The sequence below is a fragment of the Uranotaenia lowii genome, unplaced genomic scaffold (genome assembly GCF_029784155.1).
Source record: "Uranotaenia lowii strain MFRU-FL unplaced genomic scaffold, ASM2978415v1 HiC_scaffold_60, whole genome shotgun sequence".
Lineage (NCBI taxonomy): Eukaryota > Metazoa > Arthropoda > Insecta > Diptera > Culicidae > Uranotaenia > Uranotaenia lowii.
In genome coordinates, this window is record NW_026598534.1 from 92,338 (window position 1) to 117,790 (window position 25,453).

Below are 25,453 nucleotides of genomic sequence, written 5' to 3' on the forward strand. Positions count from 1 at the left end.
CGTTTTGGTTTAACACTTTCTTACTCTCAAGCTCAAGTATGGGGAAGACTTGAAACAATAAAATTCTAAAATATGTTGCTCAGAATTCAGAAACTAACTAAGCATAATATTTGAAATTGAGATTCAGAATTCTGATTGAAAAGGATTAGAAAACAAAAATTAAAATCAAATCCCAGTTTTAGAACCAGAATAAGGATTTATAAACCAGAATAATTGTTTTTTTGGACAATTTGGTCATTTACGTCGTTCTTGACATTATTTTTTGTCATTGTTGTGTAGTTTGTGTATTTTTTATCATTTTGTAAATTTGGTCATTTTTGTTTCATTTGTAATTTTTTGGGTATTATCATAATTTTAGTAATATTTGAGTAATTTTTATTTTATTTTTGCCATTTTTGTTATTTCTTACTTTTTTCCATTTTTTTCATGTAATTTTTCCAGTTTTATTATTTTATTCACTTCTATCGTCGTTTTTAATTTTCTTATGTTTTTTTTAATAAAGTGTAATTTGAATCAAATTTTCATGTTTATCAATTTTATTAAATTTGTTTTTTTTGTGGTCTTTTGGTATATTATTTTGTCGTCTTAATTTCTTTTTATATATAATTTATGATTTTTTTTCATGTTTAATTTTTCTGGTTATTTTTGTCATCATATTATTTAAGTTTTATGCATTTTTTTTGTTTTAAGTTTTATGCTACTTTATTAAAAATTGTTTTGATTATTATTATTTTATTCCAACATAATTATATCCTAGTATAAATTTTATCGAACATTTTAATAGCTTTCATATGGCTTAAAATCGATAAATCGCTGTAAAGATTTCCACATATGTAGATATCTCCGGTTATACCATATAATTTCATCTGGCTTGATCGAACCCACCACAATCAACGAGAATATGATGAGCAGTAAGCCGCACTCCATAAAATTGACTAAAATTGTTTTGATTATAACCTGAATTGTTGCTGGTTATCACGCAATCAACGAAATCCGGCGTTCAATGGAGGTCTGAACAATCACCAAATACAATCAGTTTTTGAATTTTACTTGATCATTTTCGTTGCCACCCCAATTATAATCTTACCAGCATGTTGATAATTTTTATCAAACGAATTTGGATCAGTGTATTTTTGAGAGGGAAAGGGATATTGTGAGAAAGAGAACTGAGAGAGATGAGCGAGCGATGGTTTGTTTATGTTGTTGAGCATCCATCAACGGGGCAAGGGGCAAAATAAAAAAGAAAAAAAACGTAAACACTCAAAAACGCCAACAGCCAGGCCAGGCCACCCTTTCCTCCGTGGCCAATCTGTGCCAGCATTTGGCAACGTTCCCCGTGTTCACTTTGTTCCGAAGCGTTGTTTTTACATAGTAGTAGTGTGCGAGGAGCTAGTGGCAAACTCTTCTCTCCGGTTATTTTTCTATCGCGACCGCGACGCGACTAGTGGATTCGGTGGCTTCATTCACTATTTTTTTCGGAACGGTAGGTAGTTTGCGTGTTGGGTTGTGCAAATGCTCGCAACATTGTCCGTCGATGGTTTCCTGTAGCTAAAAACCAAAAAAAAAATTGATTCGAGAGGGCCATTCGTTAGTACCCTGCAAATCCGATACCATTCCAGTTGCGATGAGAAGAAGCCAAAGTGCGATGTGTTGTTGAGTTGATGCTGGCGGACGATTTCCTTTGTGCTGCTGATGGGCAAGTGACATGAAGAAAGCAGAAGCAAGACAGCTCCTGGGAGAATCCAGCTTTTCGATCCCGATGCTCCGAACCTAAACAGACAAGAAAGGAGGAAAGTCATCATCACATCCCGAGATCAGCCTTGGCAATTATTACCATTCGCTAACTAGCACTCTGTCAGTAGTGTTGCGGAATTAGAAGGGAATCGACGTGCCCATCGAGCCCTCCTCCTAAAACGAGACACAGTGCAAAAGTTGATCAATCGAATTCCATAATAAGTGAACCAGTGATTCCGTAATTTTAAATCGCTGTATGTGTTCTATGGTTAGAGTTCTTGTGGGAATTAAGTGCACAAAAAAGTATCATTGAATCTGTTCCAATTTGATCCATTGAAAAGAACGAGGAGTACAAAAAAACCAAACGAAACATAAGATGAATGACCCTTCGTCCAAGGGAAGTCCGACGTCGAGTGCCAGCGCCCGGATCAGTCTGGTCACGGACGAAAGTCACTTCAGCTTGGCCAGCCTCAACAGTACCGCTAGCCAGGATGAGTTCTTCCGGTGTCGGGAACACTCCGAGATGGTGCTCAAACGGATGCAGGGTAAGCGAATATCCAATTCCACACGGTGGAAAAATTTCAGAAAAGGGGGTGTTTCGCGAGGTCATTATCCAGATGTGACTTTCACTCTTCTTCCATGCAAACTTTTCCGCAGATTTTCGCGATGGCAATGATCTTGCGAGGCGCGATTTATTTTCTCTCGTTTGTTGATAAAGTTTTTTTTATCAGTAGTTTATAATTAGGAAAACGTAATTTACTATAATTTACCCTTATAAAAACAGTAGATATCCTAATCTTTCTATTTGCGGAAAACAAGTCTTACATTTTTTTGTTTTAATTTCAAGTTTCAAGGATCAATTCCTGTTTTCAATATGTTAAATCTTGAATCAGCAATATGTACTTACTTGTTTTTTATTGCATTTCATTTTGTAAATTTTTTTTTGAATTTTCTACTTTTGATTTGAAATTCTGTATTTTAAATTTTAACTTTTTCATTTTGATATTTTTATTTCAAAGTTTTGGTTTTTATTTCTGATTATAAATTTTAAATTTTTGATTTTTGATCTTTGATTTTTTTTTAATTTTTTATGTTTTACTTTTTATTTTTGAGTTTTGAATTTTGATTTTTGATTTTTAATTTTAATTTTGGAATTTTTGAGTTTGAAATTTCTTATTTTTTATTTTTTATTTTCAAGTTTTGATTTTTGATTTTTTACTTTTGAGTTTTGATTTTTGATTTTCGATTTTTGATTTTTGAATTTAATTTTTAATTTTAATTTTTTTCATTTTAGAATCCTCATTGTTGATTTTTGATTTTGAGTTTCAATTTTTGATTTTTGATATTTTATAGTTGGTATGTATTGATTTTAGATTTTTTATTTTGAAATATATTTTTGATTATTGATTTTTCAATTTTAATTTTTTTAAATTAAATTCTTAATTTGATTTTCGATTTGTGATTTTCTAATTAATTTTTTTTTTTTTAATTTTTAAACTTTGATTTCTGATTTTCGATTTTTGATTTCCGATTTCCGTTTTCCGATTCTCGATTTTCGATTTTCGATTTTCGACTTTCGATTTCCGATTTTCGATTTTTGATTTTCGACTTTTGATTTTCGATTTTTGATTTTGATATTCGATTTTCGATTTTCGACTTTCGATTTCTGATTTTCGATTTTTGATTTTCGACTTTTGATTTTCGATATTCGATATTCGATATTCGATTTTCGATTTCCGATTACATTCTTGATTTTCGGAAATCATTCATTCTCGATTTTTAGTTTCCAATTTTTGATTTTTGATTTTCGATTTTCGATTCTCGATTTTCGATTTCTGATTTCTGATTTCTGATTTCTGATTTCTGATTTTTGATTTTTGATTTTTGATTTTTGATTTTTGATTTTTGATTTTTGATTTTTGATTTTTGATTTTTGATTTTTGATTTTTGATTTTTGATTTTTGATTTTTGATTTTTGATTTTTGATTTTTGATTTTTGATTTTTGATTTTTGATTTTTGATTTTTGATTTTTGATTTTTGATTTTTGATTTTTGATTTTTGATTTTTGATTTTTGATTTTTGATTTTTGATTTTTGATTTTTGATTTTTGATTTTTGATTTTTGATTTTTGATTTTTGATTTTTGATTTTTGATTTTTGATTTTTGATTTTTGATTTTTGATTTTTGATTTTTGATTTTTGATTTTTGATTTTTGATTTTTGATTTTTGATTTTTGATTTTTGATTTTTGATTTTTGATTTTTGATTTTTGATTTTTGATTTTTGATTTTTGATTTTTGATTTTTGATTTTTGATTTTTGATTTTTGATTTTTGATTTTTGATTTTTGATTTTTGATTTTTGATTTTTGATTTTTGATTTTTGATTTTTGATTTTTGATTTTTGATTTTTGATTTTTGATTTTTGATTTTTGATTTTTGATTTTTGATTTTTGATTTTTGATTTTTGATTTTTGATTTTTGATTTTTGATTTTTGATTTTTGATTTTTGATTTTTGATTTTTGATTTTTGATTTTTGATTTTTAATTTTTGATTTTTGATTTTCAATTTTTGATTTTTAATTTTTGATTTTTGATTTTTGATTTTCGATTTTCGATTTTCGATTTTCGATTTTCGATTTTCGATTTTCGATTTTCGATTCTCGATTTCGATTTTCGGTTTTCGATTTTCGATTTTCGATTTTCGATTTTCGATTTTCGATTTTCGATTTTCGATTTCCGATTTTCGATTTTTGATTTTTGAATTTTGAATTTAGAATTTAGAATTTAGATTTTTGATTTTTGATTTTTGATTTTTGATTTTTGATTTTTGATTTTTGATTTTTGATTTTTGATTTTTGATTTTTGATTTTTGATTTTTGATTTTTGATTTTTGATTTTTGATTTTTGATTTTTGATTTTTGATTTTTGATTTTTGATTTTTGATTTTTGATTTTTGATTTTTGATTTTTGATTTTTGATTTTTGATTTTTGATTTTTGATTTTTGATTTTTGATTTTTGATTTTTGATTTTTGATTTTTGATTTTTGATTTTTGATTTTTGATTTTTGATTTTTGATTTTTGATTTTTGATTTTTGATTTTTGATTTTTGATTTTCGATTTTTGATTTTTGATTTTTGATTTTTGATTTTTGATTTTTGATTTTTGATTTTTGATTTTTGATTTTTGATTTTTGATTTTTGATTTTTGATTTTTGATTTTTGATTTTTGATTTTTGATTTTTGATTTTTGATTTTTGATTTTTGATTTTTGATTTTTGATTTTTGATTTTTGATTTTTGATTTTTGATTTTTGATTTTTGATTTTTGATTTTTGATTTTTGATTTTTGATTTTTGATTTTTGATTTTTGATTTTTGATTTTTGATTTTTGATTTTTGATTTTTGATTTTTGATTTTTGATTTTTGATTTTTGATTTTTGATTTTTGATTTTTGATTTTTGATTTTTGATTTTTGATTTTTGATTTTTGATTTTTGATTTTTGATTTTTGATTTTTGATTTTTGATTTTTGATTTTTGATTTTTGATTTTTGATTTTTGATTTTTGATTTTTGATTTTTGATTTTTGATTTTTGATTTTTTAATTTTTGATTTTTGATTTTTGATTTTTGATTTTTGATTTTTGATTATAGATTTTTGATTTTAGATTTTTGATTTTTGATTTTTGATTTTTGATTTTTGATTTTTGATTTTTGATTTTTGATTTTTGATTTTTGATTTTTGATTTTTGATTTTTGATTTTTGATTTTTGATTTTTGATTTTTGATTTTTGATTTTTGATTTTTGATTTTTGATTTTTGATTTTTGATTTTTGATTTTTGATTTTGATTTTTGATTTTTGATTTTTGATTTTTGATTTTTGATTTTTGATTTTTGATTTTTGATTTTTGATTTTTGATTTTTGATTTTTGATTTTAATTTTCAGTTTTTGATTTTCGATTTTTAATTTTTAATTTTTGATTTTTGATTTTTGATTTTTTAATTTTTGATTTTTGATTTTTGATTTTTGATTTTTGATTTTTGATTTTTGATTTTTGATTTTTGATTTTTGTTTTTTGAGTTATTGAAATTTTTTTTATTTCTGATTTTTTCTGTTGATTCTCAATTTTCAGTTTTTAGTTCATTATTTACCTCTCGCATTTTCACTCTTTCTGCTTTTTTTGTAACGTATCATGTTAAGGTTAAAATTTTTATTTTCAATTTTCATTTTATGAAGAATAATTTTTCCAATTTTGAAAAATTTTTGTACATACATTGTACTACAAATTTTTGTTTTTACATAATCGATTTGAAATTTGCAATGTGTTAATTTAAATTCTGTTTCTCGGATTTTAAACTGAAACAGGTTTCTTAATTTGAATGTTCAATCAAAATGAGAATGCGAAATTTGAATCAGAATCCTTAAATTCGTCTATCATAATTATAATGCTGAATCTTTTTTTTTGTATAAATTTTGCGCAAAATAAAAGGTGCGAATTCGAATATGAAACAATATTTTTAGACGGATTATCAAAACAAAAAAAAGAAATAATATTTAAAAATTTGTATCTGATATTGATAAGAATGCAAATCAGTAATTTGATCTTATTGATATTATTGATTCAATTTTTGGCAACACTCCCGTAAGTTTTTTGATGCCAAAATCAAACGGTTTTATATCACTTTTTTATTTTTATTTCGAATTTATCAAAATTAATGTAAAACATGACATTAGCCTAATTTTTTTTAAGCAGTAAAAACTAACAAGCCTATAGTAAACAAAGAGACGAAATGTCACGATTGGAATTTTCGATTTTCTGTCAGTGTCATTCCAATCGAGCAAAACCAAGCAGTCTTAAAGGCAACCCTACAGCAGGGTTGCAAGCTTATTATTTCAAAAGGGATCAGACTGCGCCTCTTTGTATGTAGTCTCTTTAGTAAAAACTAATGTAATTAGGCCAAATTGAAAAATTTCATGCTAATGTTATGTTTTACATTAATTTTGATTAATTTGAAATAAAAATAAAAAAAGTGACACGAAAAACGTCATTTTTGGATGTTGCCAAAATCGAACGGGGTCTGCATTAATATAATTTGTGTCTAAAATGATCTATTGATTCCAAATTAATTATTTTATTATTTGACAGCTATTTCGGGTGAATGAAATATTCTTTGAGTACGAATATTTCAAGAATATTCTAAACGTTGGCCAAAGCTTCTTCTGTTTCTGCCTTAAACTACATAATTCTAACAAAAGATTTCAATTAACAACGCTTCGACGATTAATTATCATCTGAAAGTTCTCGCAAGTGACTAACAGTACCTATCTTTTCTTCTCTTTTCTACCGCTTTCCCATATTTTTAGAATACCTCCAGAACGAGAAGCTGTGTGACGTGATACTCATCGCAGGATTAGACGGCAAGCGGTAAGTGTTCCGATCCAATGTCAATGTTACGTTTTGCACGCGCAATACGCAACCATCTGATCTGATCGTCGTCGCCGTCGTCATCTTGCGTTCTTTGCCCTCTAGGCGTAGCGGGATGACGATGGCAATGATCTTAATGCTGCTGTTGCTGATGATGATGATGGGTTGAGTGAGACCCGAGAGGGTTTGTTGTCTTACTCACCATAAATACTTGTCTTCTTCGGCTCGATTCGCGGCGTCTGCGTCTTCGCCGAAACGGGTTGACGGCTTTGTGTTTGGGGTTGGGGATAGTTTGTTATTAGGTACCTGAACTCACTCTTTGTTGATACTACTTGCTATGGGATCATTTGGCAGCCGGGCGGGTGTCTTTTTGCTTCGATTCTTTTGCATCATTCCATTCCAGCCAGCCAGCCAACCAGCTTCCCGCAATCATGCCCATATTTGTAATAGCGGTCTTGCCGGACCAGTTGTTGTACATACAGTATATCTGCAGGCAGATCTTCCTCGAACCTCGTAGAACGGGTACTTACTTACTTTGTTAATGGATGGTGCGGTGCAATGACTGATGGGTCTTTTGACTGATCCAGGAATATCTCTGCAAATCGTCACTCGTGTTCAACAAACGCGCGACCAGCTGAGTCGTTGAGTGATGCGTCTAATGTCTGTGAAATGTCGGTTTGGCAGCTGTGTTCTGTGTTCTGTATGCGCCTCACAAAAACAAAAAAATCAGGTTGCTTCGATGCTAGTAGGTATGAAATCAACTGAAACTACAACCCAATGTAATGGGCAAAGAAGAACATTTTAATGCTTCCTTCCCTTTTTGTAAGAACATATTCAAAAAAAAATTTGCAAAAGATCTAAAACATTTCAACAAGAAACTACCACTCACCGGTCCATTCGTAAAGCACCAAGAGATTTACCGGTATTATAGCATCTAACGATCAGTGCTTCAATTGGCATCGCAGCCGTTTTAGAAAAACACCTCCCATAAAAGCAATGCCGTACATGGTAAAGCAGGAAGATATGGATAGACGTTTGAGAACCGAACCGTACAATCCATCACGGTTCACACATATTAATCGGACTGCAAACGCGAGTCCAACCCTGCCGGGTGCCATAATTTAGAATGCTGCTGCTGACAAATGACTTTTGTGGCAGCTTCAACGCATATGGAATTTAAAAGAAAAAAAAACGCACCATCACCATCCGTGTGTGATTGATCAATCAGACAGAACAACACTTTCGTTCGAATGCTTACTTGCTTGCAATTGAGCAAGTGAATGGCTCACTGATGCCATACTACCATTTATCGCGTGATTATCGCATGTCAACGTAATATCAATTATCCTAATCCACTCCTGGTTCGCATTTCAGGTGTATGCGACCGAGCAAAGTTTGGATTTGAATGCAGACAATCTGAATTATGTGGATGATGCTGTATCCAACGAATTTTTTTGAAAGACATAAAATTCTGCAGAAAAACCAAAACACTGAATACCGCTTGAATTAACGCTCAGGGTAAAAAAATTTGGCTACAGGAAGGCGTTCAATTTAGCCGTCTTCATAACATGAGAATTGCTTCACACCCCGAAGGTTATCTTAACGCCTCAAACTACTTAAACCTCACCAAATGACAAAAATAAAAAACAGGAAAAAAAACTCGAAATAATAAATGAAATAAAATAAGCAAAAAAATACATAACACAAAATAAGCGAATAAAATTAAAAAATTAGAAATCTCAAAAGTAAAAAACACAAAAATACAAAATGTCACAAAAAGTGACTTAAATGTGAAGTAGATAAATATGACAAAAAAGTGAAAAATGACTAAAAAAAATCGACCTAACTGACTAAAAATGCAAAAAAATGAAAAATAAAACTACCTAGCTTGGACAATTTAAGGGAGGGAAATGATACACTTTCTTCAGTCGATAACCCACTGAGGATGCTAGCAAGTAGCTAGTGAAATACTGGTATTTGGGTCTTTCAAATACTGTAGCTGAATTCAAAGGAATCTTCGACTACTTTGAAATCATAAAAAAAATGACAAAAATGACAAAAATGACAAAAATGTAAAGAAGACAAATATGACAAAAAAACGAAAAAAAAACTAAGAAATATAAGAAAAAAAAAATAAAAATCGAACATACATTGACTAAAGTGGTATAGACGGCACAACAAAGACAAAACATAACAAAAATGACAAAAGGTAAAACAAAGGATAAATAAACGTAACTAACAAAAAAAAAATTACAAAAATGACACGCAAAAATTATATAAAATAAAAAAAATTACATAAATGATAAAATGGGCAAAATCACAAAATAACAAAAAAGGCAAAAATAACAAAAGACACAGGACAAAGAGACAAAAATGAAAAAAAATCACAAAAGGACAAAAATCACATAAATATTAATTTTTGAAATTATAAAAACTATAGAAATAACAATGATGGCAACAATGACCAAATTGACAAGAATAAAGAAAAAGACAAAAGTAATTCAAATGACCAAAAGGTTTTCTGAAACTAATTCTAGCGTAACATTTCGGAATTTCGGAACATCTTATCAAATCCTATTTGAAAAATCGACCACTTTTTGTTTAAGAAAATCAAGAAATGTGCATTGTATTCACTTATTGTTTGTTTGTGATACAGAATTTCAACTTTTTTCAATAAATTTAAGAAATTTTAGCGTTTTGCCTGTTACGCCTGCAAGTTTCGCACAATTGATCGGCCGTTTTGAAGTTACGCCCTGCTTTGGTCTCACGTGAAAAAAACTAATTAGGCCGTTTCGTCTCACACAGTCTACTGTGTTACGCCTATTTATTGGCCCTACACGAAATGAAAAATTAACTTTATTTTGAATACGTGTAACTTCACGTTCCAACGAAAATGCATCAACAGCAAGTTTCGCCAAATTCAGTTTTTTTCATTTTTTTTTTAAGTTTTAAGTGATTTTAAGATGAAACCGCGTTCATTAAGTAAAGTGCAACCGCGTACATCCACACGCAGAAAAATTTATTTTAGAAACAATAAGATTTCGAACGAAAATAATAAAATTTTTGGTTGGGAAAAAGCACAAATATATTTTTGGCCACATTGAATAAAAGTGTCGATTTGATTTGAACTTATCGTTTGATTGAAAACGAAATACCCCCTTTTTGAAAATGATCCACCATACTTGTCAAAATAATAATAATTTTGGGTAAAACACACAAAATTTTTTTAGCTTAAAATTAAAAAATAGGAGGGGTTAAAAATTAACAATATTTTATGATTTGAATTAATTTTTGTTGCCATTCAAAGGAAAGCTAAATTGTTATTGATTTTCGGATTTATTGAATTTATGCTTCATTTTTGGTTTTATACTTCATTTATTCACATTTTAATGCCTTTATTCTTTGGGAATTGTCTTCGTGTTCCCCCTTAGCACATTTTGAAAAACTCATCACCACTAATCGCTGGCTTCGGGAATAATTAACCCACTGCTGGACGAAAGTAGGGAGCATCGCACGTTAGTCCGACTTCGATCTGTTCCTTAAAAATTAAAAAAATCAAAATTAGTACCTCACCCAAACTTTAGTTTATTATACAAACCTTTTTGCTGCATGTTGGGACAAATCCGATGAAGAGGTCCGGCCGCACCGACGAATGAGAATTGTTGCTCGGCAGCTGCTCAAAATGTTTCGGCTGCTGCTGCTCGCTGCTCAGAATAGAAATTTGTTTTTTTCCCGCTAATTTTTCTTTTTTTTCTTTTGTTTTTTTATTTACAGACCTACTACACGTTTATTTAAATTAGTCGATTTTTGGTTTCAAATTAAACCAAATTTCATTTGTAAGTGATAAAAAAGGAGTGTGTAAAAATTATAAAATTTTATTATTATTTCCGATCGATTTTTTTGTGAAAGCTATCAAAAAATCTGCATTGAAAATGTAAAATAAAATAACAAAACGTTTTGTTGAAACCAACCCCCTTTCTTTTTCTGCGTGCAGAATGGCCGTTAACTCGATTTGTTTACATTTCGATGAACATGCATGAAAAAAATAACATCTATATACACACAAAACTGTCAAATTTAATAAAAATAATACAGTCCCCCCACAATCATTAGTCACTTAACGTATTCTTTCACCACAAATTGTTCGTTTATTCGGGTGTTAGTTGACAAAATATCAAGCTTTTCATGGATTTCAGTCATTCTATACTTCCTCTTTGAATTCAAATATGTTTTTATTTTCAATTTTGTTCAGAAATAAAATAATTTACCGAAACAATCAACGTTTATCAAAACCACAATTATGAGTCAAAATTGTAGCCCGCAACAATTATTAGTCAAATTTTCCACAATTATTGGTCACATAGCAGCCCATGGCAACACCTGAATATCAGCATAGAAATCAACAAGTTGCTAACAAACATTCGGGGGCATTCTTTGCTAGTATACATTCAAGGGGCATTTGGGTTGAGCTAGCAACCAAGAAATGTTTTGTTTTACTTGCAAAAAAGTGACCCATGATTGTGTGGAATTTGGTGGATGCTGTAACAATTATGGGTCACTTCTATTTCGCGAAATAGTATTGAATTTTTGCGTTTTATTCACTAAGTTTCATTTGGAAAATTTAAACTTGTCCTTTGAGCTCATATGAGGCAAATTTATTTTGTTGGAATCTTTAAAATACTCGCATAAGGTGCTTAACGGTATAAGATGTCAACCTTATCACATTGGAATTTTATGCGATAGTTGGACAGATAATAGTTAACGTATGATAAAAACTGTTCAAAAGGCCATTTTATTGTTATCAAGGACACACATAATGTTGTATATGCATTTGTATGATATTTTCAATAAACTAAAAATAAAAGTACGAAATAATTTCTTTCAGTTCAGTAGATATCAGCAGTTCAAATGATCGGTGACTAATAATTGTGTGTGACCCATGATTGTGATGGGAGGACTGTAAAAGTTTTAAATTGACAAAAATGACTAAAATGACAAATTGTCAAAATAAAAAAAAAATACAGAAAAACAAAGTCAAAAGTGAAAAAAATAAGAAAAAAAACTGACAAAAGTGACCAAAATGACAAAATTGATAAAAATAAAATTAATCCTAAAAATAACAAAAATCAAAATTGGCAAAAAATGAAAAAAAAAAAATACAAAAGTTTCAAAAACTAAACGCCACAAATGTAAAAACAGCCAAATTGATAAAAATGTCAGAAATTACAAAAATTTTAAAAAATACTAAATCTAACAAAAATGAAAATGAAAATGATAAAAAATGACAAAAAATAACAAACATTACAAAAGAGCAATAATGAAAAATGACAAAAATGAAAAAAAAAAATCCAGAAATGGCAAAAATGATAAAAATATCACACATTTAAAAAATTACTTAAAACAACAAAAACATAAAATTTAAAAATGAAAAATGAGACGAAAAATACTAAATTTCCAAATAATGATAACAATTAGGCAAAAAAAAAAATGACAAACGTGACAAAAATAATTTAAAAACATTAATGACAAACATTACTAAAATGACAAGAAAAAAATTACAAGAGCTGTAATAATGACAATATATAAAAATTTTAAAAGACAAAAATTAAATAATAAGATAAATTTTAATCGTGAAATAACAAAAATATCACAATGAACAAAAATCATAAAAAGACAAATGGTACACAAATGATATAAGTGGTCATATAAACAAAAATGAGGAAAATGATAAAATCATAAAAAATTATTAAAAAATCAAACGAAGGAAAAATATAAATTTCAAAACCAAAATAAGAAAATTGAAATGAAAAAAAAATGAAAATAAAAAACTGTCAAAAACTTTAAAAATGAAACCATTTCTGATACAATATAAAATTTTCCAGAAAAATTTTATGCGAATATTGTTCTTCCACTAAACACCGTAGATATTACATCTTTTACATGATTGCTTTACCGTCGCACACAAGAGTATTCAATCCAAAAACCTGGCCAAAACTCAAAATTTTAATTTGATTGGTTATTTTTATGTCTATTTTCATTTGATTTCTGAATAAATTTAGCACCATGTGCCGGTCATATTATTGACATCTAAAAAACTTTGAATCAGCGTGACTAAGTCAAATCTCTGGAAAAAAAAAACTGAAAATTTGAAATGGAAAACTTTAATGGAGGGTTGTTAAATTATTTTTGAGTATAATAGATAAAAATCAATGATAATAGGGACATTGTTTACTGCTTTGAAAATTCTTCCATTTATTTTTTGTTTTAAGCGTTATTTTTTTACAAATTAGTGTTTTTGTTAATGTTCTCAGCAAGTCCCGGCAAAATGTTTGGTATCATTTGAAAATTGATAACTTAAATAATCTTGTGCAAAAGAAAAAAATCGCACAAACTCCCGCATTTTTATAATTTAAAGTTTGAAGTTTGAAAATATTGATAGATTTTTTCCACAAAAAGTCACGTAGGGCTTCGTTTATTTAAATGAAAGGTCAGTAAAATTTATGTTCTTTTTCAAATATTTTCAAATGTTATTTCACTTTCAAAAGCAAATAAAAAATTCTAGATTTTTTTGAATGTTACAACTTTTCTAACCTGGATTAACTACCATGTCATGTAAATGTTAGAAAATTTCTAATGGAAAATTATGAAAAATTACGAGAACGATAAAAAAATATACTTAATCTTAAAGACGTTTGATAAGTCAAAATAAACTTTTTCATTGATTTCAAACCTAAAAAATACTTTTGAGCTTTTTAACACATTTCAAACCAAATACGAGTATTCCTGCTTTTCGCTTGCCGCGATTGTGATACCCTAAATGCATTTAACTCAAATGTTATAAATTCAATAATTAAACTATATTCTACAAAATAAACAGAACACCTTACGTAACCCTAGGAAACTAAAAACGTTGAATTTTCTTTTTTTCCGGCTTAGATATTATCGCAATCGTTAATGTGTTTATTTTTCATTTGAATTAAAATTCAACAAATACAGTAGTTTTACGATTTTATCACTGTTCGATTTATTCAATACTCGTCAAATTCACGCTTGATTTGATCACGGTTATTATTTATTTTTTTATCCATAAAAATTTATATAATCAACTTTAATTTGATGAACACAATCAAATTGATATTTTACATGGTTTTATTTAAAAAATCTCAACATTGCTATAGAGAAGAATATTGTGAACCAAAATCGATCTTTTCCTTTAGGTTACTTTTATATTACATCTTATGATCAAAATTGATTGATACAAAGCTTTGTCACTACTGAAGATGTTACAATTAATCATTAAAGACAATTAAAATACGTTTTTACACTTTAGTTTTAAGTTTCGCCGAATTCACGGTTTTGTCATTTTACGGTGACATTTTTTTTATAAAGTATGTATAGCACTGTATAGTTCTCCCATCCATGGGTAGCTAGGTCCAGCCTATGTCTGTGTGGCTTGGCCTTCGAGTTGCTTTTCAGGCTTCCACGACCGATGGTTTGTCGAGAGAAAGCATCCAACCTTCAAAGACCTACAATGGTTGGCAATCAACTCCGCTTACAATAGTCTCTTAAGATTATATCCAGATACATCCCCTTTGAAATATCATACCTGTCGGCCACTTATAGGATTAAAACCCAAGAGTTTTCTTGCCGATACCGGGAATCGAACCCAGTACACGCAGTGCTTGTTTTGGTGAACTATTCTCACTGATCTGATTAAATTTAAAATTCTTTTAATCCAGAATTCCCGCCCACCGACTGGTTCTGTCGGCTTCGTCCGCCTACTTCAGTGCCATGTTCACCGGCCATCTGCGGGAAAGTCAACAGGAGGAGATCACCCTGCAGGAGGTATCGGGTGAGGCCTTGCAGCTGCTGATCCAGTACTGTTACACCGGCTCGATAGAACTGCGCGAAGACACAGTGGAAACGCTACTGGCCACGGCCTGTTTGCTGCAGCTGAGCACAATCGTGAACGCGTGCTGTACCTTCCTGGCCCGGCAACTTCATCCGTCCAACTGTCTAGGATTTTCGCTGTTCGCCGAACAGCAGGGATGCGGCTCGCTGCTCAAAATTGCCTCAGCCTACACTTGTCAGCACTTCATGCAGGTCTGGAAGAATCAAGAATTCTACCAACTCGACTGTGCCCAGCTGTCCAATCTGCTCAAAAGTGACGACCTCAATGTTCCGAACGAGCAGGAAGTTTTCCATGCACTGATGGCTTGGATACAGTTCGATTGGGAAAAGCGGAAGTCCTACGTTCCTGATCTCCTGGCGCTGATACGACTGCCATTGTTACAGCCTTCGGTAAGTTTTCATAATTGAGATTTAATCGTTTTGGGATCTAGTCCAATTTTTATTTACCCTTTCAGTTCATTGTTGACCATGTCGAGGCTCTGTGCGGAACCAACGACTGCCAGCAGCTGGTGATGGAAGCCTTCAAGTGGCACTTGATTCCCGGAAGGAGATCCCAGATATCGACCCAACGAACGCGGCCTCGTAAATCAACCATCGGAAAACTGCTGGCAGTTGGTGGTATGGACGGTCACAAGGGTGCTATTTGGTAATTAATTTCAGTCCAATCGGTTTCCCATTCAACATTAATCGACACCTTTTTTCCTCTCTTTGTCGTTTGTCCACTTGCAGCATAGAAAGCTACGAGCCACGGCTGGACAAGTGGACCCTGCTGAAGAATATGCCGACCCGCCGGCTGCAGTTCGGTGTGGCCGTAATGGATGATAAACTAATTATCGTGGGTGGACGAGATGGCCTAAAGACGCTCAACACGGTGGAATGTTTCGACCTGACAACGATGACCTGGGGCTCGATTGTGACGACGATGGGTACTCCGCGGTAAGTGGCTCCTTTGAGTTTTTTTTTTCAATTTCAAATTTTGTGGTGGTATGGCACAACTTAAAATATGTTTTTAATCGTGTGGCCAGATTCGATTTTCCGGTGTCTCGATTATCCGTGATTTGATTATCTGATTGTTTTTTATTGATTATCTGGCCGGGATTCGACCAGACCGAACTGAACGCCAAGTTGAAAAAAATTGAGTTATCTATTGCAGCGGATGCGAAACATGATAAACTACCTGTCCAATGAAAATCAGAACATTTTTCCTATTTTTTCTGATTTTATTAGAAAATTTCAATGTTGCAGACAGTGGAAATGGCAAAAATGCGTTACGCCAAAGTGAACTGAGAGCCACCTTAGAGGTAAAAAGAAAAGTCTGTGTTGTTAATAAAAACTGATTTTGTGCGAAACAATCTTATGTGTGTTGGTTTATTTTCGATTCAAAACAGTTCTTCGGCTCGTCACGAACTAATATCTGATAAATTAAATGATAAAAAAACGTTCCCGTGGCTAAAAACTTTATATTTCGGATTGTAAGCAATTGTTAAAATTTGGCTCCGCCAGACTGAACCGAATCCCTTGGGTTTTGTTTTCAAATTCACTCAAGGGGATGTTAGAGTTTTTAGCATTTAACGATAAAAAATACTTTATTTTATTGCTTACTGTCGTTCAGAACGGAACCGGTAAGTAACAATCAGAGATATTTCGGATTTCAAAAGTAAGAAATTTGTATGGCTCGGTTCACTCTGGCTCAACGAAAAAAATCATTTTCCAAGCATCGGCCATACTCGTTGGGTGCTGCTTGTAAAGCGCCTATTAGTAGGCTCCTACTTTTAGAACAAATTGCCCAGTCAAATGATAGTGCATGGCAATTTTTCAAACATTTTGGTTCGACCAGAGTGAACTGGGTGAAAACATATTGCTATTAAAATTCAGTTTTCGGCTAAATGTGTAATCAGAAATCGACCAGTATAGCCTCAAAGGCTTTATAAGAGTCTTAATGTGATGTTAAAATGATTAAATGAGATATCTAATAAAATGGTATCAATTGGTAGGGCTGTGAACTTTAAACTCGATTTTCTCGAAATCAAGTTTATGGCGTTCAGTTCGGTCTGGTCGAATCGCGACCATCTGATAATTATTTTTCGCGATTCCATTTAACTTTGAGAATCAATAAGAAACCAATAGTCAATGCTGTCATTAGCTTAGTTAGCTTAGCTTTATTTGACTACTCATATTCATCTAATATCGTCATTCCGGATGCGCTTCTAAGATAAAGATGTTTGATCAGACATTTGATTGATAAATATTGGTACGTCTAGCTGAGTTGAGTATTGGAATGAGGGATTAGAGGAACAGTTCCAAGAACAGTAAGAGCAACTTCACTGGTGTTGGGAAAAAATTGTGGTAGAAATTTTGACATTTTGAAAATTTTACCATGCAGAAATGTTTTCAAGATCTTTGGGCGTTGTATTTTCTTACAACATTGTTTCTATTTCAGGCGTATCTGATAGAAATATGGCTATTTTTGCATAATAGCATGCGAAACTACAACACGTGTTCTTCTTTTTCTGACACCAACATGGTCAAAACTTGTATGCATCCTGGAAAATGAAAAACTTGCGTTCCTCATTTTTCTTTTCAACATAGTACCTGATACATTAGTTAGAACATGCATTGCAGATACTACTACGACCAGGCCAACCATGTGATGATAAACGAATCTTGAAAATGTTTTTGCATGGCAAAATTTTCAAAATGTGCAAAAAGTGACAAAATTTCTACCACTATTTCCCAACACAATATAGCTCCAAGGTACGAAATTGTTGAAAAGAATGCGCGTCATCAAAAATCCAGTAGACTAGGATGATCGGTTTTTACATACAAACAAGAACGATGTGGACATTGCACAGTAGAGTGAAAAGAAACACTTGTTAGAAGGCAGGTGTTCCTGGCGAAAAGTTGAGCGATGGGAGACTTTGTGGATAAGAAAAGTTAAACTGAACTCATGTTGGGTAGTTCTGGAAAGATTTACAGTTTCAATATTATCCTATCACCGAAAATGATGAGCCCATCTCGAAAATGGTTTAGCCACATTAAAAGATGGGTCCGCCAATGAAAAACATGTGTAAGGTGGATTCGCTTAGGGCAGTGGTCGGCAACCTTTTGAGTCAGAAGAGCCAAAAACTTCAAATTTTCGAAATTTCAGAGTTTGAAAGAGCCACATTATAGATTAATTGTATCTATCTGTTTTTAATAAAAAAAATCAAAATATAAGAATGATCAATGAACATTAGGTTTGAGAAAATAATTTTCACCTCATTAGAGTTAGAAACTCAACTAAAATTTATGTAGTCGAAAATTTCAATCTTCAAAAATTATGCTCCTAGCAACTGATAGAATTTTCTAAACTCATGACATAAATTGAACGTGTCTTCAGAATTTTATGCAGCTGGAAAAGTAGAAAATCTCATTTTATGTCACATGTGATTCTTCAGTATTGTACGTCCAACTGAATGAAAAATGAAATTCAATACATATTATTCATCAATGCTTGCTAAACCTGCCGCTGCTTGTATAACTCTGTGATAATGTGATTTTGTAGCTTTCATAGGAAATTCGTGATAAATTATAAAGAAACATTTCATTTTAACTGACAAATCAGTTTAAGGACACTTTAAAAGTTTCAAAAATAAAATTCATAAAAATATGGTACGGTGATATACTCTTGATTGAAATTGAGAAAAACATTACCGTTACTGAAACTTCGTTCAAAACTTATGTCCTTTTGGTTTGGTTCAAAGACTTAAAGGTTTGCATTTTTTTTTTCAATACAGACAGTTTATTTATAAAAAAAACTGCATTGGGGTATGAAGGTCAACTAAGTTACTAAGTCAACTAAGTATTTAGCATGTGATTTAGTTTTCAAATAGATTTTCAGAATTGAAAATTTCAGTTTTTTTTGTATCGTTTATTTTTAGAGGGATTAACCTCGTAAGCACCCTCGTGAAAATTTCTTTAATTTTCAATGCTGATTCGAGTTTGAAAAGCTGTTCAAATTTAATTTGTTAAACTTAATTCTTAGTTTTGGAATTTTGTATTTGAATTTCATGTATCTATTCTCCTTTTTAACCCGTTATTTGATGAGAAGGTTTTCCAGAATTTTTCTGAACGTATCCAGGCCGGCGAATCCGGGCATTGGATTTTAAAATTTTAAACTCAAAACCAGGTAATATCCGGGTAAATCTAGCCAAAATCTAGATATTTTCCATAAAAAGGCAAGAGAAAAACTAAAAAAAGACACACGAAAATGATTTTTTACATAAGCACATCAGCGGCGTTCAAAACTTATCTCATAATTTCAAAAAATTGCATGCGAATTTAGTTCGCTAAACCAAGATGAAAATTTGGAATTTCGTAAAAATTGTGAATAAACCTGAAAAAAAACCGGTCCATTTTCCTCGATATCTGGTCAACCTTAGTTTTTGGCATCTTCCAATTTTTTCTTTGAAAATCTGGACAAGCCCCTGGTAAACCAGGCAATCTGGAATGCTTATGAGATATACAATACATAAAATTTAATATTCAGATACATTTAAATTTTTTTTATGTTTTAAGGCGCAGAGCTGTACACATTTTTCGAAATGGTTGATTAGTTCTAACTAGATTTGGAAAATTTCAACAGATTAGTTTTCAAACAGGGCAAAATAGTGTTACGAGTGTTTAGAATGTCAAATTTGATGAGAGTTACGTGGTATGCTGACAACACAGAGGCTGTCTAAAAACAACTTTTTTGTAAATAATAAACTTTAATTTTGCTGTATTTGTGTTCGATTGATTCAAAAATATATACACCTTTTTGTTCGATTTTAGTTTTTGTTTTTTTTTTTTTGCATTTACGGTTAATGATAAATAAAATATTGATATCTATTCTGATGCTTCAAAAACAGTTAAAAACAAAAAAAAGTAAAATTAGGCGTCTAATAATGATATTTAGACTTTTGATCCTTTCTGTTTGTTCCTACATCGGATGCAATTTTAAAATTCTTTCCTGGACCTATAAAAATCAGTGAGCCAGGTTATAAGACTCAATTATCGTTTCAGCACGATTTAATATTTATTTCATTCAAAAATATATATAATTTTAGCGCATTGAACTAAAGAGCCGCAGCTTTACATCAAAAGAGCCGCATGCGGCTCGCGAGCCGCAGGTTGCCGACCTATGGCTTAGGGGGAAGTGTTCCTAAATGCGCATATTGGGTAATATGCGCATACAGCCGATTGATGATATGGCTGGAGATTCAACATATCTAATCAGCATAGTTTGAGGGTAATACGCTTTTGACACATGGCATGAAAAAATTTCATTGTAATATAAAGTCAAAAAAATTTAAAACCTCAAACACGATTTTTGTCAGTTTTGTTAAAATATATTGAACTTTAAATATCGTGCGCACAGAATTTGTAAACAAAAATTTTAATGGCTTTTCTCTCTTATTCATTTGGAAATTGGAAATTCAACAAGTTGAAGCTTTTGGCAAAGTTGTAAATGATAAGATATTGGAATAAGAGACAGGTTTTGAATGCCCATATCAGGCAGGTTAAATGCCTATATCAAGAAAAAATAGATTAGTCTTATATTTTTTTTTTACTTTTACTTTTACTTTACTTTTTTTTACTTTTTTACTTTTTTACTTTTTATCATTGAAACATCAAATCTACGCTCACATCACCATCTTACAGTTAAAAAAGACCTTGTATCCGATGAAAATACGAGATGAACAATAAATTATACTGAAATATGACCATATGGCATACCTAACTACCTATGTTGCATGCAGAAGAACTAGTGATGTCTAAAATTTCACAAAAATTTCATTCTTGACGTATGCTTAACATCCGTTTATGCGCTTTTAGCTCGCAAGTTCCAGAATTCTGCTATTTTGACTACTTTTATTATAAAATTATTTTCACAAAAACTGTAAGAGATTTTAACAGAAAAATTGCTCTAACGTATATAAAACAGATGTCCACTCATGTGCATATAGTTTTCATACTCCTATCGATTGCAACATGGGAGAAAATATGCGCATTTAGCCCGGCTCTTCCCTATGGAAAGAATAATGTTCAGGCATGTTCGCCATTTCGCCATGACAAGGCGGGTTCGCAATTAAAAAAAGAAAAACAAGTCAGGTTCGCCATTCAAAAAAGCCGGATTCGACATATAAAAAAGAGAAGGTGGGTTCGCCATTTGTAAAAAAGAAAAAAGGCTGGTGCGCCATTAAAAAAGAGAAGGCGGGTTCGAATTTGTAAAAAAAGAGAAGACGGGTTCGCCATTTTTTCAAAAAGAGAATGCAGGTTAGCCATTTGTTAAAAAAAAGAGAAGGCGGGTTCGCCATTATAAAGAAAGAGGAGGCGGGTTAGCCAATTGTTAAAAAGGATGATAAGGCGGGTTCGCATTTGTTTAAAAAAAAAAACAATATTGCGGATTCACCATTTGTTTGACAAAAAAAAAAAGATAAGGCGAGTTCGCTATTGCATATTTTGATATCTAACGGGTTTTTGAAAACAAAAGAGTTGTGAAGTAAATCTTTGTATGAGAAATTCTGGAATGTTTTTGAAAGCAGGAATTCGACAAAAACAAACCGATTCTCAGACTTTGATTTTTGAATAATAATATGATGTGGAGTAATAAAAAAATGTGGAGCTATCAATAGATGCCAGCCTGGTATATACTTATAATGAACACCATTTTCTTCGATGTCGACGTGAGGCTCAAAACATCTAGAAGATGGTTTCTGTAAAGAAGGAATCTTCATTTAAAAGTAAGGGAGGAATGTGGTATCGATAATAGTAATCAGAAAACGAGAGAGTGATCGAATGTTATTTGGATTATAGAACAATAAGCGGTATAATCCAGTACAACTCAAGTATTCTATTTTAGTAGTTCATAAGGTTACAATAGTGAGGCTCAGTAGAATAAATTTCACATCACCAATGATTGCTACTCCGTGATTGACCGAGGCCATCAATTCTATGCAGAGGTCAGAAGAACGATACTTGGGACTAGCAACAATCTCAATGCAAAAAACTGATGCTCTCTCTTTATTCATCAATAACGGCGCCGGCCACGTTCTTGTAGTCAATAGAAAGATAGGAAAAATAAATAGAAGGATGAAAGAAAGAAATTTCTGCTTTAGGGCCAAGGTCACCTCTGCATCCTACCAAGAACTTCTTTTTTTTTGGAAAATGGGTTCAGGGATATGATCTGGAAACACTTTTGATAAGTGTATTGGTCTGACTGTTTGACCTATTCATATAATTTCTTACATTGCTACCTTGTTAAGTTCCTATATGGTGGTAACATTGCAGTTTTTTTTATTCACACTATAAACGAAACACAAAGTTTAGTTAGAAATTTTTTATAATAATTTATGTATCAACCTGTATTTTTTCACAGTTCAGAATAGAAATATTTTGGTTAAATTTAGCTTATAATTTTTATTTCATACAGTACAAACCAATTAGAAAGAGCCTAAGATTAAAATACCTAGTAAAGAAAATTGACTAAACCGTGTCAAACATGTTCGTAATCAGGATCCAGAATCAAAATCAGTGGTTTCATTATGTTTAAGAACCAATATCAAAATCAGGTTGAGGATCAGAATCTAAAATCCTGATCTTGGATCTGCACGAAGATCTAAGATCAGGATCAGCATCCGTGATCAATTTTTTTTTCAAGATAGTCTGAATTTAGAATTGTATTATAATCTTTACTACTGTAAGTGTTTCGGCAAGAAATGTAAGTTCGAATTAGCTTCAATATGATCATAGAAGTTCACCCTAACTGATTGTGTTTCGCCTGGAACGCTTACAGATGTAGAATTTGATTAGTGACGTCACGTGAGCCGTAGAACAAGGCCCACTAATTAATCACTTTTCAATGAATTAATAAACTAATAATCACTTTAATCACTTTTCAATGGATTAAGGCATTGAGAAATTATCACAAAGGTAGTGATATCTACATATATGATTTGTTTTCGGGGATTCCATCCTTTGGGATGATTCATCCCAAACGTTCTAAAATAATAAAAAGAGAAAAAAAAATGTTCATCCAAATTGAACAACAACCCAATTATACCAAATTGGATAGTTTTTCTTTATCCTTTCTCAACTTTGATTCATAATGGTAAATGTTAATATATGTTTTTTCTTTTTTTTTCAAATAAATATGTAAAAAAAAAAGGTTCAAGGTTCTGGAAATCTTTTAGAACAATCTTAAAAACCATTCTGAGAAATATGTTAAAAATCATTTTGAACTGAATAAACGTTTTGCAGGGGTCTTATGTCAATCAATTTCAACAACAATGTTGGACTACCCTTGTATAAGCCAGGGTAGTAGAAATGGTTGAAATTGTGGCTACAATCAGTGTCGTCGAATAGAGATAAGGAGACTTTCTCTCATACTCGAGTAATGCCATGCTGCTTGTACCATTTTCGGGTTCTATATCTTTACAGCACTTTTGTCACCAAGCAAGACAATGCTTTTTAGTGTTAGATTTCATCTGTGAAAGTTGTGCCCCACATGGTCCGAGTTTCAAGTTCGTGGAGCGTAAATGTCTCCGAGGGTGTCAACTCCTCGAAATCGGAAAATGCGTGTGATGATGTTTTTTTTTGTTTGTTCCAGACATGGTTTGGGCGTAGCCTTCCTGGAAGGTCCTCTCTACGCGGTCGGTGGCCACGACGGCTGGAGCTATCTGGCCACCGTCGAACGCTGGGATCCGGCATCCCGCACCTGGAGCTACGTGGCCCCCATGTCTTCGATGCGCTCGACGGCCGGCGTAGCCGTTCTCAACGGTCGGCTGTTTGTGCTCGGTATGAATGCATTAGTTATGAATTTTTTTTAAACTAAACTTTGGGATGTTTTAGGTGGTCGCGATGGCAGCGTGTGTCACCGGACGGTTGAGTGTTACGACCCTCACACCAACAAGTGGACCCTGAGGGCACCCATGAACAAACGACGGGGCGGTGTTGGGGTAAGATTCTTCGTTTTTAGTTTCAGTGAAAAACGAGTGATTTGTTCTTTTTCTAGGTAGGAGTATTGAACGGCTTTTTGTACGCTTTGGGAGGTCACGATTGTCCCGCAAGTAATCCGGCCGTTTGTCGAACGGAAACCGTCGAACGATACGATCCAACGACGGACACATGGACTTTGGTAAGAGCGCTTGCAATATTTTAATTTACTAACTTTACCAACATGGACTTCTATCCAAAAGGTGGCCTCGCTAAGCGTGGGCCGTGATGCCATCGGAGTCTGTGTCCTAGGGGAGTGGCTGATGGCGGTCGGAGGCTACGATGGTAATCAGTATTTGAAAACGGTTGAGCAGTACGATGCCGAGAACAACGAGTGGCAGCAGGTCGCACCGGTGAATTACAGTCGTGCCGGTGCCTGTGTGGTGGCGATTCCGAACAACTTCTCTTCGACGGGTGCTTCCGTTGGAAGTGGAACCGTTGCGTCTTCATCGATGGGAGCTCTGGCAGTGGCCAGTGCTGGCCAGGCTGCAGCATCGACATCTTCGACTAGCACTACGGTTTAGTATAGCTTTGAACTGATTGCCACTAAGGATGCTTTCTTCGGAGCGTTCTCCGGGGCCCTGCAAATAATTAAGCATTTTCTGTGTGCGTGTGGTTACTACTATTCGTCTTACTGCTAACGTCAATGATATGAAGTTAAAAAAAAAATGCAAAAGGAAGAAGCTTACGAAAGTGCAAGATCGAACAAGCCTTCCATATTTTTGATACCGACAGCAAAACGCTAGTATATTTTATAATATTTGAAGCATGCATTCCTATATACATAAACACTCCTAACACGAAGTAAACTTAAAATCCTCAAAAAAGCGCCTAACCAAAAACAAAAAAATGCAACGTAGATTTTAATACAAACAAGCAAAAGCAAAAACCAACGGCTTAACAACGTGAGCCTTAAACTATTTGTGTTCTTTTCTTGCAGAACAGAGGACTAGGTACCTATCGCAATGGATCCGGTAACAATTATTACTACCGGCGACAGTTTAGGATCTTTGATTATTACGTTTAAAAGGGCACGAGCTAGGCTGCCCATTCATCCAGTGAAAAAGATACAATCACACAACCCACCCAGACTCGAATGCAAACGTACTACACCTAGCAGATTCTACCTACCTACAACTACTGAAAGAAGACATAATTTAACTCCTGTGATTATTGTATTATTTCTTAAATTGTACTTTAAATTACTTCTACGCAATAAAGTCACACTGCTGCTACCGGAGGCGCTTTTTTAGGCGGAGATACCACCAATTAAGAAAAAAAAAATGTGCTGTCGCTATCCGACAGAAGTCTGAATGTGCCACCGGATTACTCGTTTTTCCCAGGGAAACTCAGAAAAACGTTTTTTTTT

General features: G+C 32.3%; 1 protein-coding gene across 1 annotated transcript; it reads left to right on the forward strand.

The window, feature by feature from the left end:
* Positions 1-1,257: 1,257 nt before the first annotated feature.
* Positions 1,258-25,453, forward strand: LOC129760405 (kelch-like protein 5). The gene is made up of 10 exons (XM_055758051.1): positions 1,258-2,279; positions 7,098-7,158; positions 14,898-15,459; positions 15,525-15,715; positions 15,799-16,005; positions 23,699-23,886; positions 23,941-24,047; positions 24,104-24,226; positions 24,288-24,602; positions 25,025-25,453. The coding sequence occupies exons 1-10, from the start codon at positions 2,111-2,113 to the stop codon at positions 25,109-25,111; spliced, it is 2,010 nt and encodes a 669-aa protein (XP_055614026.1). The 5' UTR covers positions 1,258-2,110; the 3' UTR covers positions 25,112-25,453.

What these genes read in the sequence shown, in the direction of transcription:
- LOC129760405 (XM_055758051.1), top strand. Translation starts at nt 2,111, where the DNA reads ATGAATGACCCTTCGTCCAAGGGAAGTCCGACGTCGAGTGCCAGCGCC. An exon ending in CGGTCGGCTGTTTGTGCTCG is followed by an intron (nt 23,887 to 23,940) that starts GTATGAATGCAT and finishes GGGATGTTTTAG; the next exon opens with GTGGTCGCGATGGCAGCGTG. An exon ending in AACGACGGGGCGGTGTTGGG is followed by an intron (nt 24,048 to 24,103) that starts GTAAGATTCTTC and finishes TTCTTTTTCTAG; the next exon opens with GTAGGAGTATTGAACGGCTT.